This window comes from Corylus avellana, chromosome 7, assembly GCF_965113065.1.
Source record: "Corylus avellana chromosome 7, dhCorAvel1.hap1.2, whole genome shotgun sequence".
NCBI classification, from domain to species: Eukaryota; Viridiplantae; Streptophyta; class Magnoliopsida; order Fagales; family Betulaceae; genus Corylus; species Corylus avellana.
In genome coordinates this window covers 20659577-20678464 of record NC_142496.1, presented here as the reverse complement: position 1 = coordinate 20678464, position 18888 = coordinate 20659577, and the positions used below count along the sequence as shown (strand labels likewise).

General features: G+C 32.2%; 2 protein-coding genes across 2 annotated transcripts; both read left to right on the top strand.

Moving 5' to 3' along the window:
- The first annotated feature begins 7111 nt into the window (after positions 1-7111).
- On the top strand, positions 7112-7914 carry LOC148584650 (uncharacterized). The gene has a single exon (XM_088518697.1). It carries the CDS (start codon positions 7161-7163, stop codon positions 7704-7706), a length of 546 nt encoding a protein of 181 aa, XP_088374823.1. The 5' UTR covers positions 7112-7160; the 3' UTR covers positions 7707-7914.
- Positions 7915-16772: 8858 nt separating this feature from the next.
- LOC132184603 (GATA transcription factor 21) lies at positions 16773-18605 on the top strand. Its single transcript, XM_059598294.2, has 3 exons — positions 16773-17070; positions 17262-17669; positions 18000-18605. Exons 1-3 carry the CDS (start codon positions 16879-16881, stop codon positions 18369-18371), a joined length of 972 nt encoding a protein of 323 aa, XP_059454277.2. The 5' UTR covers positions 16773-16878; the 3' UTR covers positions 18372-18605.
- Positions 18606-18888: the final 283 nt, after the last annotated feature.

The window sequence follows — 18888 nt, the reverse complement described above, 5'->3', positions numbered from 1 at the left end:
TTTGAATGGCACATGAAAATGGAAATTGTTACACTGTATATTTTGTTGTTTCCATGGCATAAAATTTAATTCGATGCGAAGAACAAGTTAATTAATTAGGAGCTAATAAGCTTTCATAAGGATTATCCTTGCAACTGCAAGGCAGAGCATTCACTCACATTGGCCTCAACAAATTAGCATTTTAGCTATTTTAACTAGCAATGTAACAAAAAATGCTCCACATTCGGCTCAACAAAATGACTAGGGATTTGTTTAGTTGCTTTAGTGCTCAACAAATTTGATGAGCATTGTAGCTCAGCAAATCCTTATTTATATTAATACTAAAAGTAATTTTGCTCTCTCTTCCTTGGAAATACGAAAAATAAATAAATAAATAATATTTTAAATATAAAAGTGAAAGTGAATAGTTGAAAGGTTAAGCGGGATGTAGGTGATTTGTGAAAGGTTGAGCTGGATGTAGGTGATTTGAAAAAGTTGACAGCTAAAATAAAAAAATGTATTTGTTAAGAATATCATAAAATTGAATTTTTATATTGAATTTTCCCCCCAACTCTCCTCCTTGGTAACCACCCATTGGCTCTCCTCCCAATGGTCTTTTTGGTCTAGCTTGGGAGTGTTTTATTATGATTATGTATACCCTTAAACGCTAAGCATTTTTGGGATTTTTGTTTAAGAAATAGAACTTTTAAGTCAAAAAAATATTTTTTGGGATAAGCTTTATTTTATAGATTTTGTTAAAAGTATGTTTTGGTCATTTTTTGACTTTTTGGACCCCTAAAATCGTTTTCAATTTTTTTTTTTATCAAACTGATACTTTTTTTCTCAAACAAACTTTTTGAGCGTTAAATGTACTTTTAGGCCCTTCAAACACACACCCAAACAGACTCTTAGTGCCACTTTGTTACATGTTTTAGGTTTAAGTACTTAATTAAGTTGTCTTGTATTATTTATGTTTAGACTTGAGGTTGCTAGTATTATGAACATGAGTGTAACACCCCAAAATTAAATTATTACGATAAGAATGATATGAGACAAACTAAAATATCCTCCATAATGTCATTAAGGATCATCAATACAAACTTAAAGCTTCCAAAGAGAAATACTACAATATTTAACTTCTATTTAATCTACATAACCTGATAATACAAGCCATTTGTTCAGCATCTTCATCTCAGCAAAATATTTAACTCTACAATCTGGCAATCTTGCTAATTCGTAAAAGACCGAAGTGTTTCACAAGTTGAAAAGTAACTGCGTAATTCTACAGCTTAATAAGTAAATTATTACATAACTTGTTATATGATAAGCCTTATGTATCAAAACGTATTATGTAAACTTTGATAATTGAGAATGTCATGGCTTTTACACAATTAAGAGGTGTTGCCTCTATTATTATGCTGATAGAAAAATTTTGGTTTGTTTTGAGATAGAGCAAACATAATTCTAGGAACAATTCACAATATGACTTAATGTAGAAATCATGAAAGTGTGAATTTTGTAACTAATTGTACACTGTCGTAACTTTTCTCCATATGGTTTGTTCAAGCTCTTAACCCCTTCTCAATAAAATTGACGCTTTCTCGAAAGACTAATAATACAATTTAAGTGATTCAAATATTGCCACATAGGGGTGGGCAAATTAACCGTTACCGTTTAACCGGCCGTTTACCGGCTTCGACCGAACCGATATAAACCGTAACCGATATGCCGATATCCTTATCGGTTAAAAAAAGTATACCGGAATTCGGTCCGGTCCGGTTAAGCGGTTCTTATCGGTTAACTGGTTAACCGATAAGAAACCGGAATTTTTTTTTTTTTTTTTTTTTTTTTTTTTTTAAGTCCTAGTCCCAAAACGGCGCCGTTTAGTCTTTTAGAGAGGTTTCCAAATTCCCACAAGTGACACAGGTTTCCGAATTTGTGTAATGGTGTTGCCCATGACTTATTTTCCTTTTGCTAAGTAACTTTAATTAGTTAATACTTTGTTTATTATTCATTAATGAATTTTATTTTAATTTGGGTTTGGGTAGGTTTGATGTTTTTTTTTTAAGTGATGGCATTTGATGAGATTTCTTTGCCTTTGGTAAAAGCATTTTTCATTAACTAGTTTTGCTAGTCTAATTAGCATTCATTATGTTAATTAGTCCATTTGCTTTGGAAAAATGTATTTTATAATATTAAAAAAAAAAAAAAATTGAAGTGGATCAATATAAAAAAGCTTCAATTTTTAGCCCAAAAAACAAATATTTGGGTCCCAACAAAAAGTATTTGGTCCCTAAAACAACTAATTTTTAATAAATTATTTTATCCCAACAAAAAGTATTTGGGCTCTCAAAAGTCAAAAAAACTCATTTTTGATTTTTGGCCCAACAAAATAAATCAATATAAAGCTCTCGGTTAAATCGGTTAACCGGTTTAACCGGACCGTTTAACCGTGTACCGTTTTAACCGAAATTATCGGTTAAAATTCTTATTGGTTCGGTATCGGTTAATAAACCGTTTAACCGAAAATTATCGGTTAATAACCGATAAGGTCCTTAACCGGACCGTTTTGACCGATACCCAGGCCTATTGCCACATATCGTCCATTACTAATAACCCGACCATGTCAAACCACATACATGATAATCACATTGGCATTGGCCGAGGGTGGCTGGCGGCCCACCCCTATGGAGTTTCCCTTTTATTAAAAAAGAATTTTTTTTTTTTTAATAAAATTTAAAAATATTATTTTTATGTTAAAATTTAATCCAAATAAATAAGTTGCACAGAGGTGTACCAAATTCTCACTATTTGTTTTTCAAATATGTAGGTCTGGAGACTGGAGCTAGGAGCTACGGACAAATCAGCAATAAATATTTTCAGAATTAAAACCGGAAGCTTTTTTTTTTGCCATTTGGAGAACTTCATTAAAGACAAAGTTTTGGCTGTAATACATCTCGTCACCTCCCTTTCAAGTTTCAACTCCTTCATATATATATATATATATAAACGTTATTTCTCCTTTCAGTCTTCACACTCACTCGCTTGCTTTCCGTCACCGTCATCATTATCGACGACGTCGTTGTTTTCACTGACGTGTTTTGCCGACAGTACGGAGGGCAAGAGCGAGAGTTGTGGGGCGTCGCTGTCGGACTCGGCGTCGACGGTGATGGCCGGCATTGAGTATGTGGGTTCGGCGGTGAAGATGGGGTCGCCGGAGAACGGGGTTTGTGGGGTTGTGGAGGGAGGAGGGTGTAATTATGAGGTGGGAGTAGGGGAGAGCGTGGACGACTGTGATGGAGAGGAGTTGGATGATAATGATGATGATGATGATGAGTGGCTGGGAAGTCTGCTCAGCTGGGACCCACCGCAGGTTGATGATCATTGCCGTTGATGGCCTACGAGTCCTAGGTTCCATATTCAGGCCCTATTATGGGCCCCACTTTTGTTTCTCATTGTAGTTTCCGAAATGCTTTTCCACGGATCTGCAACCACACGTGCTGTGTAAGAAAAATTGTTTATTCTCTCTCTCAATCTCATATATATATATATATATATATATATATAAAAATTATATTTACTTTTTTAACTAATAACATGATTAAGATTACATTTGAGAGGTTTAAAATTTTTTTTAATACTTAAAAAATTTGTTTGAAGAAAAAAGTATTCGTTTGGTAAAAAAATTAACAATGCACGCACTTTTAGCAAAAGCTTAAAAATTAAACTTTTGCCTTAAAACTTTTTTAGACTTAAAAACTCTATTTATCAAACGTAATCTCAAACATGCTCTAAGCAATTTGTAATAATTTTCCAATTTTTCAAATATTTCAATGCTCTCTCAAATCATCATTGGTTTCAATGTCCTTGTTTGATTAAAAAAAAACTACTTATAAAAATACAAAAGAAAAAATCATTTTTGATATAATAGGGTGATATTATTACAACCCCACGGGTAGTTTGGGGGAACATTACTAACAATTAAAAGTTGAAAAGGACAACTTTTCTGTGGAGTTGAAAAGGATAGCAACAGCAACGGGGCCTCCCTCCGTTGCTGCTGCTGTGTTTTGAGTTCTTTTCTGTTACTTTGTGTAACTTCCTGTAATTTTCTTTGGCTTTGTAGCTTAGTTTTTATCCCAATCTGTTTGGTCTTCAGACTCTTTGTTTGTGGAGTGGATCTTTTTTTTTTTTTTTTTTTTTTGGTTTGGTTTGGTTTCCTCTTGGAAACTTTTTTTCCACAGTTACTTCTCATCTACATCTCCATGGTTTTTTAAGAAGCCTGTTTAAATGTTTGATAGGGGTTTTCGAACTCTCGATGGTAGCATCCATCACCAGTATGCACTGCGCTAGGGGTTTTCTCGGGCTGTATTCGCATCTTTCTTTTACGTTTCTGATCTCATTCCTGTTTTTTGAGATCAGGCCGGTTGGGATTTTAGCTAGCTTCTTTGTTTTCCTTTCTGTTCTCCCTGTATTCCTCTTTGTTTGAGTGAACGTTGGTTTGTTACCAAAAAAAAAAAAAAAAAAAAAAAAGTTGAAAAGGACATTTCAAATTGTTTGGTAGGAGATCAGAGTAAATGTACTTGATGATGATTGTTTTTTTTTTTTTTTTGCAAGTATGATGATATTTGTTAGTTATATGTATCTCAAATAATGTCATACACATGATATTTAGGCTTAGATAGTTAGATTATTCATGAAATTCATTAGAAATAAAAATGGAACATTATAACTTTTGTATTGCTTTTCTTGTTTACAAATTCTCTTCCCTTTTCTAAAGTACTGTTTGGCTAGTGATAAGGTAAATCTTATTTTCAGATTATACGAATTCCAATATCTATTTAAATTTGAAGAATCAATTGATTGAACATTGTATTTCAAGCCAATGGATTTGTAATAAGAAGAAACAGACATGGATGACCTCGTTTCGAAGATCACTCTAATGCTTAAGTCAATATTTTCTTAAAAAATAAAAGTTTAAATATTATTGTGCGAGGATAGAATAAATAGAATAGTTTCATATTTCCATTATCTCTTGTTTTCTTAACATCATGGCTATCTTTTTTCCACATGGGTCTAGCTAGGGAGTCCCCCTCTTTATGGACAATGCCTTAACTGATATGGTGTTTGATTATTAATTCCGATAAATCATGTCTCATGCCATGTCTTGCTTTTCATCATGACACGGCTCTGAAATAATTTTAGAACCTTAATGTTATATGCATGAGTTGAAAAAAAAAATTACAATTTATGTAGTGCATGTAAATATATATGCCACGTGTTAATTTTTAAAAATATGTCTATGCATTTTGAAAAGGGTTTACTCATGAGACCATAATTAGACTTATCCTTAATAGCATATTCTAGATCCAATCATTTTTAATCCTAACCAGTTAAATGTGAGTTATTTAAGAAAATATTTTGAAATAAAATTACTTGGGCATTGGGGACTACTATATGGCCATAGAGTGTATCGATCTCTAGCGTTTTTGCAAAAATTTTCATGTACAAAAATAATTTTAAAATATTATTTTGTTTACTATGAATATTTTCATAATCTCTTTGAAATTGCAGGTACACCATACAAACCATTAAGCCACTTATCTTTCTTGAGAGTAATATGGAAAAATAATGTTACTCATGCACGTACACTCTAAGCCTATTTATTTGGGTTTTGTCTAAAAATTAAGGGTTAAATATTTTCTTAGAACATGCGGTTTAAAGTAAAATCAAATGGGCTTCTCAATTTTAAGAAGTACTACGACCCAACTAAATCCCATTCATCGTTAGCATATTCTTCATGTTTACATTCTATTATTATAGGGTTAGCGATCATTAATGGCTATGGATACATCTTGTTGTGTCTGAACTTAATTAATATTCATGAGTAAGATTGTGATAGTTATGACATTAGAGCCTTAGAATGAGTTGGTTTGAGGTTTAGTTAAGACTTTGGGTTGGAATGGGTTTTTGTCAGTACTCGAACGTTCGATGATAATACTGAACATTCAATGTCTATTTTGATCTGTTTTAGGGTATGCAACCTTCTTAGCCTAAAAATCAGAGACTATATTAGACCATTTCACATACTTCGTGGTTAGAGTATACCAAAATATTTTTCAAATGATCAAAGTGAGTAAAACTCACACGGATCCTTCTTATTATGGTTTTTTTTCATAACATGATTGTTTTATGCATGCTTACAACTCACATAAAATACATTTTTAAATAATATCAATTTATTTATTTATTATTATTATTTTGTGAAAATAAGTGATGAAATATATTAGTTTTGTAAATGCATGCATGTAAAAGACAATGATCTTCGACTTGGTTTGTAATATTTTCCTATTTGAGTGGGTGTTTGGTCTTAGGCCAAAACATTTGATCATTATGTTTTTGTTATATTACGTTATGATGTTTTATAATTGCTCTGACATTTATTCATTGTGGGTATAATTAGTTATTAAAAGTGACAAATTTTTCGTTGTAGGCTTACAAAGTTAATTACAAGTTAATTAATTTATCATAGTACATAACCTATAATAACAATAATTCATCTTTATTTCAGATGTTCTAATTACAAAATTAAAATAATACTATAAAAAATAATAAAAATCAAGTTATACAAAATTTTTACTAACTTATACTAGTCAAGTTGAACCAAGTTTATACAAGTAAATATAACTTGTTTAATAATTAATCATAATTTTGTATTTACAATCGACTCGTTTATTAATCGAATTGATTTCAAGTCAAATTTATACTAATAGGTATCGAGCGAGTTTTCAAACGAACTTGTTTATTTATGACCCCGAGTTACTTCCCTTCCTACTAAGGACAAATCAACAATAAATATTTCCACTCATAAAATAAAAAATTCCAACTTCAAACAGTGAAACCATTTGGCTTATGGAGAATGAACAACCCCATAGACAAAGTTTTGGCTCTACCTCGGTGTCATCAACTTGATACCTCGGTTACTAGTACAACATAAAATTGACACGTCATCCTCCGCTAGCTACCCCTCCTACGCGGCAACCTCCATGCCAGCGTGACACCTCCATTTCTTTTTTCAGTCTTCACACTCACTCAGTAGCTTCCTCTGCTTATTCACTCCCCTTTCTCTCTCTCTCTCTCTTTCTCTCTCTTTCTCTCTCTCTCTCTCTCTCTATCTCCTATTCATGGCAGAGCCTTCAAACCGGCCGCTCAAATCTGAAACCGCTGGCAGTCTCACAAGGAAATTCAATGATCTGCTGACCGAGCTCGAGCGCGACGACGACGACAACTCGTCGGAGTTCTCCATCAAAGAAGAGATGGTAGAGGAGGTCATGCAAGAGCTGCACAAGGAGATCAGTCCCTCTGCTTGCACCATACCCACAGCATGGCCGGCCAGTTTCTCGTCGTCTTCGTCTTTATCGTCATCGTCGTCGTCGTCGTTTTCACTGACGCAGTTCGCCGACAGTGAGGGAAAGAGCGAGAGTTGCGGGCCGTCGGTGTCGGACTCGGCGTCGACGGTTATGGCCGGCATTGAGTTTATGGGGCCGGCGTTGAGGATGGGTTCGCCGGAGACTGGTTTTTGGGAGGGAGGAGGGTGTAATTATTATGGTGTAGGAGTGGGGGAGGGTTTTGGGGAGAGCCTGGACGGCTGTGATGGAGGGGAGTTGGATGATGAGTGGCTGGGAAGGCTTCTCCTCTGGGACCCACCTCTGCTTGACGATCAAAGCTAGCTATGCCACGCTGTCCTGTGGCCATGCGATTTGTAGCTAGATAGGAAGGATCCGTACGGTACAGGCCCCATACAGGTTTCGGCGTTGCTTTTCTCCACTCATAGCCCGTAGGCAACCAAAACAATGTAAGAAATATTTAGTGACAAGTGTTTATTCCTTGTTTTTTCCTTTTTCTTTTGTTTTTGGGGGCTTTTTCTGTATTTGCCGATGCCAGGAAAACACTCAAACAAAGTGTTTATTTTCTCTCTCTCTCTCTCAATATTCTATTTATAATTTTTTTTTTTCATATATAATCAATCACATGACACATAGGCTTAAATTATCCATGAAAAATTTCAAATTCTACAATATATATATATATTTTAATTCAATAAATTGATGGTCCAAAAAAGGGAAAAGATGTAGTGGCGATCTCCATCAAGTCATAAAAAGAATGGTGATTTTGGTGGGGAGGAGTTGGTCTACTCTGGTAATTACTGGATAAGCGTGATAAGGATAATGTCATAATGATAATGATAATGATAATGATGGGTCCATTTAAATTGCTTAAAAATGTAGGCATTCTAAAATAAGAAATGAGTCCATTTATTTTGCCATATTTACTCGAGATATTGCTACCATACCACCATCATGCATGGCTGTCTTCTTTGTCTTATTATTATTATTATTTTCTTTTTTGGAATTATCGTGTATTGAGTTTGAGTGTTGCTTTTGTTTATGGTTTCAAGTTATGGCAAAAATGCAAGATGCCGTGTGATTAATTCATGTTTCTCAGCATGTGGCTCGTCCTTGCTTTGCCAATACTGCTTGGCATGAATATGACTCTTTTTTTTCTTTTTCTTTTTCTTTTTTTATTATTATTATTAATTGACAAAAAAAAAAAAAAAAGCTTTCATAAGGCGTAAAATGGTTTACGCTTATGAAAAGTGTAAACTATTGTCTATTGCTCTCTCACAATCCGAAGAAGCAGGCAATGGTGAGAGGACTTTTTTATGGGCCTACTATCGGAATAGGTCTTGAGTTGTCCGAACACCTTTTAGGGTAAGTGGACCCTATAAAGACTCTCTTACAATTGTCCACCCAAATTGTAAACAATGTGAACAAACAATTGTAATGGATGTTAATTATACTCTTGAAGGCCTTCTATAGTTACACACTCTTTTCTTTCGCAATTCTTCTTCTTCATCGTCTTTTTTTTTTTTTATTATTATTATTATTATTATTATTATTATAGTAATTTTTCAAATTGGATGAAAATAATATATATAGCTAAATATATTTTCCAAAAAAAGAAATATATTTTACGAACAAACAAGTGAGCTGACTCACATAATCACATTACAACTCAAAATCTTAAATGACCTGCGCATTTACTCATATTGCAGACCCAATTAGGATTTCTGGCCCATTGTGGCCTATCAATTTCCAACCGGCCCAATTGGAAAATGTTCGATGAATCAGATGACAATAGAGAAAGAGTTGCATGAATCAAATAAATCACATGAACAAATTAAAAAGAAAAAAAAAGAAAAAAAAAAAAAGAAGAAAAAAAAGGGGGAAATATAAATAAGCTCTCTGAATTATTATTACACTTTTCATTTACACCTTCTAATTTAAAAAAATGGTATCGAAGTTCCTTAAATTATCATTGCATGCTAAATTAGACACTTTTACTTTCTCTAGAGAGAGAGGCTCTACCTTCTCTCTAGAATTTCTCTCTCTTTTCTTCTAGACAACACAAAGAAGAATTCCAACAAGAGAGAAGATTTAGATCTAGATCTTCCATTCTCTCCTTTCACGGTAGCAATGCTCAGTGTCTTCTTTGTAGGCTCCTCCCGTCTCCATTTCTGGCGGATTGCTTTAAATCTAGTTTGTAGATCTAGATCTAAATCCAGATCTAATCTCTTCAACCTTAGACTTGATCATCTTCTTCGACCAAGACGTGTCTTCCAAAAGGATGTCTACAATGCCATGCTCCTCTGCTGCTGCTAGTAGGGTTTTTGTTGTTTGTTTTTTATTTTTTTTGTTTGGCCTGGCCTCAGGGTTGAGGATGGATTTGTTGTTCTATCATTTGGGTTCAAGATGAAGTAGATCAGTGTGGGAGCTTAACTCTCACAGCCAGATTTTTAATTTTTAGTTGTTTTTAATTTTTTGTTTTTGTATTTAGGCTACCCATATTCTAGATTTAATCTGCACGAAGCAGATCTGTTCTTTAAATGTAATTGTATATGGGTTAGTGGAAGCTTGAAGTCATTTTTATAACTTTGTAATCTTCATAGCTTTTGGCTATGATTTTTTAGAACTCTATGCTTAGTGATGTAAGAGTTTTATGCTCATGAAAGTTCATCAATGAAAGTTCCATATTTTTCAACCAAAAAATAAAATAAAAATTAGACACTTTTTACATTTTTCTACCCAAAATACCCTTGAAGTTATTAAAAAAAAAAGAAAAAGCCGTTTGAATTTTAAAAAAAAATTAAATGTGCTAATATGAAAAAGGCGACCCATTTTACATATTTTTACATTTTGCCCCTTTGTGTTTAATGTTTTTTAATAACTTAAAGGCATTTTAGGAAAAAAAAAATGAAAAAAAGTGTCTAATTTGGCAATCAATGGTAGTTCATGACTTCATGTAGCCTCGATGTCATTTTTTAAAGTTTGAAGGCGTACGAGTAAATGAAAAACTGGTCATAGTTTAGGGGGCTAAATATTATCACAAATACAAAGATCCAAAAGTTAAATTAAAGTGTTTTCGGTTCATATTTGAAAAGTGTTTTTTAAAGGCTCACAAAAAGAAATTTGTTTTCACAAATTCAAAAGTTTTGGTAAAAAAAAAAAAAAAATGAAAATTTTGTCAAAAAATAAAAAGAAACAAAACAAAAGATGTCAGAATTGAATAAATTTTAAGCATATTGGAGTCTGGCCTTAACACAAATCCTTGGATTTTTTTTTTTTTTTAGCGACAAAGGATCTAAAGATTGGCAATTGGAATTGCCACATCAGGGGTGAAAAAAAGAAGATGGTTATGGTTAGTAAAATTCACTAACGGCCTCAGCTAACTGCAATTAACCAACTGTTAACTGCTTTTTAAAAGAAAAAATTTAATTTTTTTTTTAAAAAAAATCAAAATGATGTCGTTTATATGGTAATATGATAATATCATACTACATACGACATTGTTTCTAAATTTTTATATATATTTAAAATTTTAAACACAACAACGACATCGTTTCTCATATATATATATATATATATATATATATATATATAGGTGGTTAGCAGTTTACAGTTAGCGGTTAGTTAACCACTCACCTTTTCACCCCTAACAATAACATTATAAGATAATTATAAAATAAAAATATAATTTTTAGCATGAGAAATAGTCATAACATGGCAATTGCCACATCAGCTTTTCATTGCAACCTTTTTTGATCTTATGTACTTATTATTTTTCAGTAACTACCACGTTAAGATGTAAGTATGTAATTGAGAGCTTAAGAGAGACGTCACGTTGCATTTATGTTATAGCATATTACTCAATTCTTAATATCTCTTTGCTTCCAAAAGCGATCAACAATAATTTCCAATTCTTTATTACTTCATATATGCATGCCAGATTATTGGCAGATGACCATAATTTTTTTTTAAAAAAATATTTTCTGGTAAGTGATTAACTCAATATATATTTTATTTGTTCACAGAGAAGGCACGTCATGAGAAACTGGACCCTTTTCCATCAAATTAAATCATTGATCTACTGAAATGATCATGACCCTCCAACTTGATTGCATGTTCTTTCTCTAAATATATCATGACAAACCTAATTAATTAATCTCCCAACATGCATGCATTCGAGTGGCTCACGCCTCTCATACGTAGCACCATTCTCTATCATATAATAAGTCATATAAAAAATTATATGCATTTATTTATTTTATTTTTTATACTGTCAATTACCAACGTTATCAACATGCAAAACAAGCTTCTAGTGAGTGGTTCCAAAGAAAGGATCTTTGAGATTCACTTGTTTTTTTATATTTTATTTTATTTGTAGGTATTTAATTAATAGCCGTCAAATAATTGTTTTCGTCTTGTTCTAATGATTTGCTGAATTTTCGACGTGATTCTCAGGGGATCGATCAGATCAACTACAAATATCAATCAACAGTGATTGACTGAAAGAAAATATAATTCAATAGACAATTAAATATAGCGGAATAAATGAAATAGATATAAAGAATTACGTGGTTCGGTTTACAACATGCATTCACATGATAAAGCTCAAATAATTAGATTTTTTTTTTTTTGAGAAATGATATATATATATATATATATATATATATAATTTATTTATTTTTCAATTATCTTTTAACTATTCTCATAATGAATGAATGAATTTACTATTGAATTTGTGTATGGTCTACATGAGTCAACAAATATAATAGTTAATCTATTAAATTTGTAGGATAAGATAAGAAAAAAGATAGGAAAAAAATCTTGACGTATATATATATATATATATATATATATATATATATATTGTGATGTTTCAATACAACCGACTCTTATTTATAGAAGAATTATAATAGATGAGAATAATACAAATATACTTCAACTACGACTAGGGGATAGTCTTCAAAAGTAGATAATGGTAAATTTCAACCATACCTAAATGATAGTCTCTTCAACTATAAATAGATGATAGACTTCAACTATATATAGATACGTGATCAGTCGACTTTGACTGCAGATATGTGATAGTCTTCAACGGGATATGTGATAATTTTCAATACTAAATGTGTGTGTGTGTTAATGTTTTTAGTTTGAGGTATTTATAATGAAAGACATTTAAAGAGTCTTCGAGGATGAGAGTTTCACTTGAGAAAAAGAGAGAAAATAATAAACGCATTTAATATACAAACTCACATGAAGCTATTGCTTTAAAGCAATTCTTGAGAGTATGCATTTATGTGTAAACTTTAGTACAGCACCACATGCATGTGCATGGCAATGGTTTGTAGAGCTAGGAGCAATCAATTTATCACCGTTAATTTTTGGATGGCTATGATCATATTCATATTCATAAGAAAAGGAAAACCAAAAAAAATTTATTTCATTACGTGTGTGTGTGTGTGCGCATATTCATGTTTGAACTACAACTGAATGTTCATGGGAACAAAACAAAAACTTCATAGTTGCCGAGGCAGAGCAATATATGGGGTTGAGAGGGGCTAAACGAGCTGTGAAATGATAAAAATTGTTTTTCATTTCATTGTTTATCCATTTCCATATCGTGGATGAGCGTTTGGGCGAATCTATCATTAAATTTGTAGGATCTACATGTGAGTCTATAAATTCAATGATGAATTTGTATAAAAAATAATTGAAAGATAGTTGAGAAAATGATGTGCAACATATCTCGAATAAATGGCGCTGCTTGCCCTACAATTTTATTGAAACATGTAAAATTGTGTTGTCTGTCCTAGTTGTCCACCTTGAAAAAGAAGAAACAAAAAACGCCTCTAAATCTATAACTCTTAAACTCTTAAGGCACACGTGATTTTCTAGTCCCTCACCAACCATGCCCCTTCGTCTCTTCTTCTGTTTTGTTTGGAAACTTCACTTACTCTACATAATCTCAAATTATATATATATATATATATATATATATATATATATATATATATATATATATAAAATTGTAATGTCGGTATTCCATCTTTAAGGTCATTTTAATTTTACCTTTAGAGTTTATGGTTAAATCAAATGGTAAACAGATAAAATATCTCTTATATCCTTATAAAATTTATAAAAATACAAATTTGGCATAATTAAATAATAATAATTTTTTAAATAAATCAAATAAGAGAGAAAAAAAAAAAAATTAGAAAGTTATACCTCCTTTAAACTACAATCTAATCGACAATATTCCTTTCAAACTTTCAATGGTGACAATATCTCTCCTAAATTACCAAAACATTGTCAATGTCTCCCAATGACAATAGAAAGCCGAAGGAGAGAGAGAATTTAGGACTACATCTTTACAATATTAAATTGTTATGATACAATATTATATAGGTCTCAATTTATATAAAAACAATGAGTCTGGCTAAATCAAGTAAGAAATAGAAGAAACAAAAGAAAGGAAATAAACCTAGAAAATAATATAAAATACAAAGAAAATTATGAGATCGAGGTAGAAGAACAATGAAAGAAAAGATAAAAAGGAAAAGAAACTCAGATTCTCCATATTAGTTAAGAGGATCCAATGTGGGAAGCTAGAAAAGATTTTTTTTTGAAAAATCATGAAATATGAGAGGAAGAAGTAGACAAGAAAAAAGCTTCCTTTGTGTGACTGAAAGAGTATAACGAATATCTTCCTCTTCCATATTCCTCAGATGAAGAGTAATCATTGCTTTTGTGAGATAGTCAACTGAAATACTATATATATATATATATATATATCTGAAGCACGTTTAGGCCATACAATATCTTCTTCTTGATATCTGTGCTACGTACCACTGAGAAGAGCATGCACAACAAATTAAGAGGAAGAAATGATCAAAACGACAGACAAGATGAAAGAAGAAAAGGCTGCCGGAAATCGCATCTTTTAACTGAGGCCGCGGGTAAAAGGAAAAAAAAAAAGAGACGACGATAAGATCAGAATTAGGTTGAAGGCAAAAGCTGTGGGGACAATACGCTGTCGCTGTCTCTTACCTGCAAGCATTTGATGTTTTTTGTCAAAGCCCAGATGGGGAAGATGCTCCCATGCAAATCCCTACCCATATCCCCATATCTGCAACCTTCTTTTTCTTTTCTTTTCTGATCATATCTCCATGCACAACGCCGGCCCTCTGGGATTCTGCCCATTGTTTTAGTAATGAAAAATGATAAAGTTCCAATTTTTTGGTATAATTTTGGTCCAATTTTTTCTTATGAGGTCATTTTTTTTTTAAAACAAAATAAAAAATAAAAAATAAAAATTTTTAAGCAATAGCATCCTATGTGATCTTTTTTTTTAGTTGGTATTTAAAAAAAAAAAAACAAATTGTCTTTTTCGACATAATAATGACCATTTTTTTAAAAAAAAAAATAACCATTTTTATGAAGAAAAATACCATTTTTTTTATTAAAATGCCAAATAAAAAAAGGATCATGAAATGTTATTGCTTTTATTTTTTTTTTTAAAAAATAAAAATAAAAATAAAAGAAAAATTAGACCATAATTATGTCAAAAAATTATGCCTTTATTATGCCTCGTCAGTCATATATAATAAAAACAGATTTTGTCAGATAGTAGAAACACGTCTTAATATATATATATATATATTTGTTTTTTTTCTTTCTTTCTTTTTTATTTCAGAAATATTGAAAGGTCAACGACTCTAATTCTAAAAGGGGGCAATTCCTAGTAACTTTTAGGCTCAAATATATGTATATACAATTATACATAAATAATTTAAGAACAAATTTCCAATATATCTTGTACTGCTATGTATATATACAGGCCAGGAATGAGAATTATCTGATATATATATATATATAGAGCACTACATATACCATAAGGCTAATTAAAGAAGAATTAGTAATAGTATTTATTAATTATCTCTCATGTTTTGTTTAGAATACTTTTAATATTATTTTATTTTGAAAAGCAATGTAGAAGTACATGCATGTTCCTGCAAAACAAAATTGAACACTTACATTTTACAACCAAATAAAATAAAATACCCAATCAAGTTAATTAATCAACATCTAAGCATAAATATCATGAGAAAAAAAGCAAAATCCATGGTGCAGCATATATATATATATATATATATATATATAACGGCTAGTTTTGCAAGAATTTATACGTAACTCGAGATTTATTGCATCCGTACGTAGCCCAATAAAGAATTAGATATTATAAATAAAATGACCGAAATGGGGCTTTAGTACTTGTGTTCGTCCAAATTAAAAAAGATATGGCTCTACATTTACCTTGTACGTACGCCCGCCATGGTCATGACTCATGACATGTGAATCAGAATTCTCATACAGAAAATCTCGTCCCAAATCTGTCTTTGGTGGTCCCCCTCTTGATGCATGTTGAAAAGTGATTAGGTCTAATCACTTTTTAGAACCTCTAGTGAAGTTGATAATACACATTAATCAAGGAATATATATATATATATATATATATATATATATATATATATATATATTCACTAGAAGTGAAAAGTAATATTGTTTAGTAATTAATACATAGTTTTTTCAACAGTTCACATTTAATTTTACTATTTTTCTTTATGGTGAAAAACTTTAAATTAGATCTGTAACATTGAAAAAACACCCGATCAAATCTGAATTTTTATTACAAACTTCTACTAGTAGTTAGGATTAGAAGTCGATTAAAGATCGGGTTTCTAGAGTCTTTTGTTGAGTGATGTTTTATGGGTCTCAAGTATTTCAGTTTAGTAGAGTTGGTAGTTGTCAAATAAAGAACATCTATATTGAGATGCACTTACGACGCTGTTATTATTCTAAACATGGATTGAGATTCGCTAAATTTTTTTTAAAATTTGAAATTTTTAAATTTTTAAATCTCAATCGTTCATCTCATTTAAACGTCTAAAATAAATTATGTATTAGAATTTAATGACGAAACTACCTTATTAAATTTTTGTCACTTAAATTTAAAATGAATTCTAGAGGATCTGAACCCATCAAACATATGTTTGAAGGAGGCACATATTTTCCTCTAAGCATATGTGAGAAGAGATATAAAAGGCATGTAGTGGGTATATTCTATATATGAAGCTAATTAATTAAGATAGACATATATAATATTAATAATTAATTGGTGTTTATTGGAACATGGTTTGATTGGGAGGTGAAAAACTGCGGATAGGGTATTGTCATATAGTGGGGTCGTGTTGTAGCATTCTACACCTCCTTTTAATTTGTCTTTTTCTAAAAATTGTTTTGTTTGTGTGACACACACGTGAACATCTTTCAGACCGCTCTCCTTGCCCCCTCCCCTCCCCTTCTCTCCTTAATTTATAACACCATCACCACCATTTAATCAGTCCCTTTTACTTTTCTTCTTCTTTAGCCTATCCTATGTTGTCCTCCTTTTCTGGACACCACCTCAAGCAAATCACTCTCTCTCTCTCTCCCTCTCCCCATGACTCCTCTTTATCTCAACCCTCCATCCCCTCTTGTAGATCAAAGCCAAGATCATCATCATCATCACCACCTTAAACTCTTTCTCTCACCACATGATCACCAAGCTTCATCTTCTCCCTTATGTCCTCCTAATTTCCTTGACACCTCCCAAGATGAAAGAGGGAGCATATTTGAAAACTCTCTACAAAAGGCAAGAAGCTAGCTAGCAAGCATATCAACTTACTTTTTTTTTTTTTTTTTTTAGTCTTATTTTACATTCCTAGATTTCTTTGTAATTTTTCTAGATCATGAGCTGATTAATTATTACATTTTAATTACACTGTTTGTGTTCTAAAGTTTTGATCGATCTAAAGTTTTGATCTTTTACTTGATCATATATAGCCAGATAAGCCCATATCGCATGGATCATGTCATGATCAACAAGAATCTTCGGTGCTTTCTTCAATTCAGTCTGTGGAGGAAGATGTGAATTACAATCCCCATAAATTCTCTTTGTGTCAAAGTGCGGATGCAGATCGAAGTAAAAGCAGCAATGGGTCTGTACAGTGGATGTCATCAAAGATGAGATTGATGCAAAAAATTATGAACCCAAATTTCCCAGCTACAGCTACAGATGATCACCAGCCACTGAAAATTATGAAGAAGTTCCAAAATATCCAGCAGCATGGCGAAAATTGCAAAATCAACTCATCACCCCCCAGCAACAACAACAGTACTAGTACTAGGGTTTGTGCAGATTGTAACACAACCACTACCCCTCTTTGGAGGAGTGGCCCTCGAGGTCCTAAGGTTATTTTTCTTCTTTAATTTGTATACTACTTTTCATATAATTAATAAACTAATTAAACGCTAAAGACTGTTTTCAGCTGAAATCGCTAATAAAAAAAATATTTTACTTTGAAACAAGCAGAACTCTTAGAATTAATCAACATTACCATTGTGTTATATATATGTTAGTAAAAGTATTAGAACTTCTGGGATATACATATTTTCTGCAAAAATACATGCAAACATAGATATATTTACTTAGCTATAAATTAAAGCTAGATTTTTCCCTACAAAGCACATACATATATATATGAGCAAGTTTCTTAAGATTTAACCTGCTGGTGCATGCAGTCACTTTGCAATGCCTGTGGTATCCGGCAGCGGAAGGCGAGACGGGCCATGGCAGAAGCTGCAGCAGCTGCAAATGGTGTGGTAGTTGCGGCGGCTGACATATCATCGACCAAGAGTAAGGCACTGCACAACAAGGAAAAGAAATCTCGTACAAGCCAAGTTCCACAACACAAGAATAAGTGCAAGCTCGCTGGAACCGGAGCCGGAGCCGGCGCAGTCCCCGACTCTTCTCACAACGATAGGAAGCTTTGTTTCAAGGATTTAGCTCTGAGTTTGAGAAACAATTCAGCTTTTGGCCGAGTGTTCCCACAGGATGAGGCAGAAGCAGCAATCCTGCTAATGGAATTGTCTTGTGGCCTTGTTCACAGTTGATTTTTTTCTTCATTTAATTAGTTTATTTAATTTTTTAGGTAGTTAATTTGTAATTGTTCTTTAATAATTATGTGCGTCTGTGAGAGAGAAATATGTTTTGAGCATATGTTGTAAACCAAAATGTGGGTTTGCTTCATTATTAATTACCACTGTTCTTGATATTAAAATAATTAGGATAGAATGACATATATATCTACATCTTTTCCCCCCTAAATATATATAGTTTCATAATTACATATCAACAATTAATATTTGTAGATATGATTGAGAAATTTTCAGTTTGGGCTCTTTCAATTATGGTTTAATTAGCATTGGTCCTAGGCCTGTGCTGAGGACAACTTTTTAGGTGAGGCCGCAGAGCTATGAAATCCCCCATCTCTCTCTCATCTCCAAATTCAGTGTTATAAGTATATATTGTTGAATAATGAAGATTAAATTATCAAGAGGACTTGCAAAACTTCAAAGAATTTTAATTCTTCAAAGTGAAAATACCTTCTACTTTCTGATGAACGAGCCT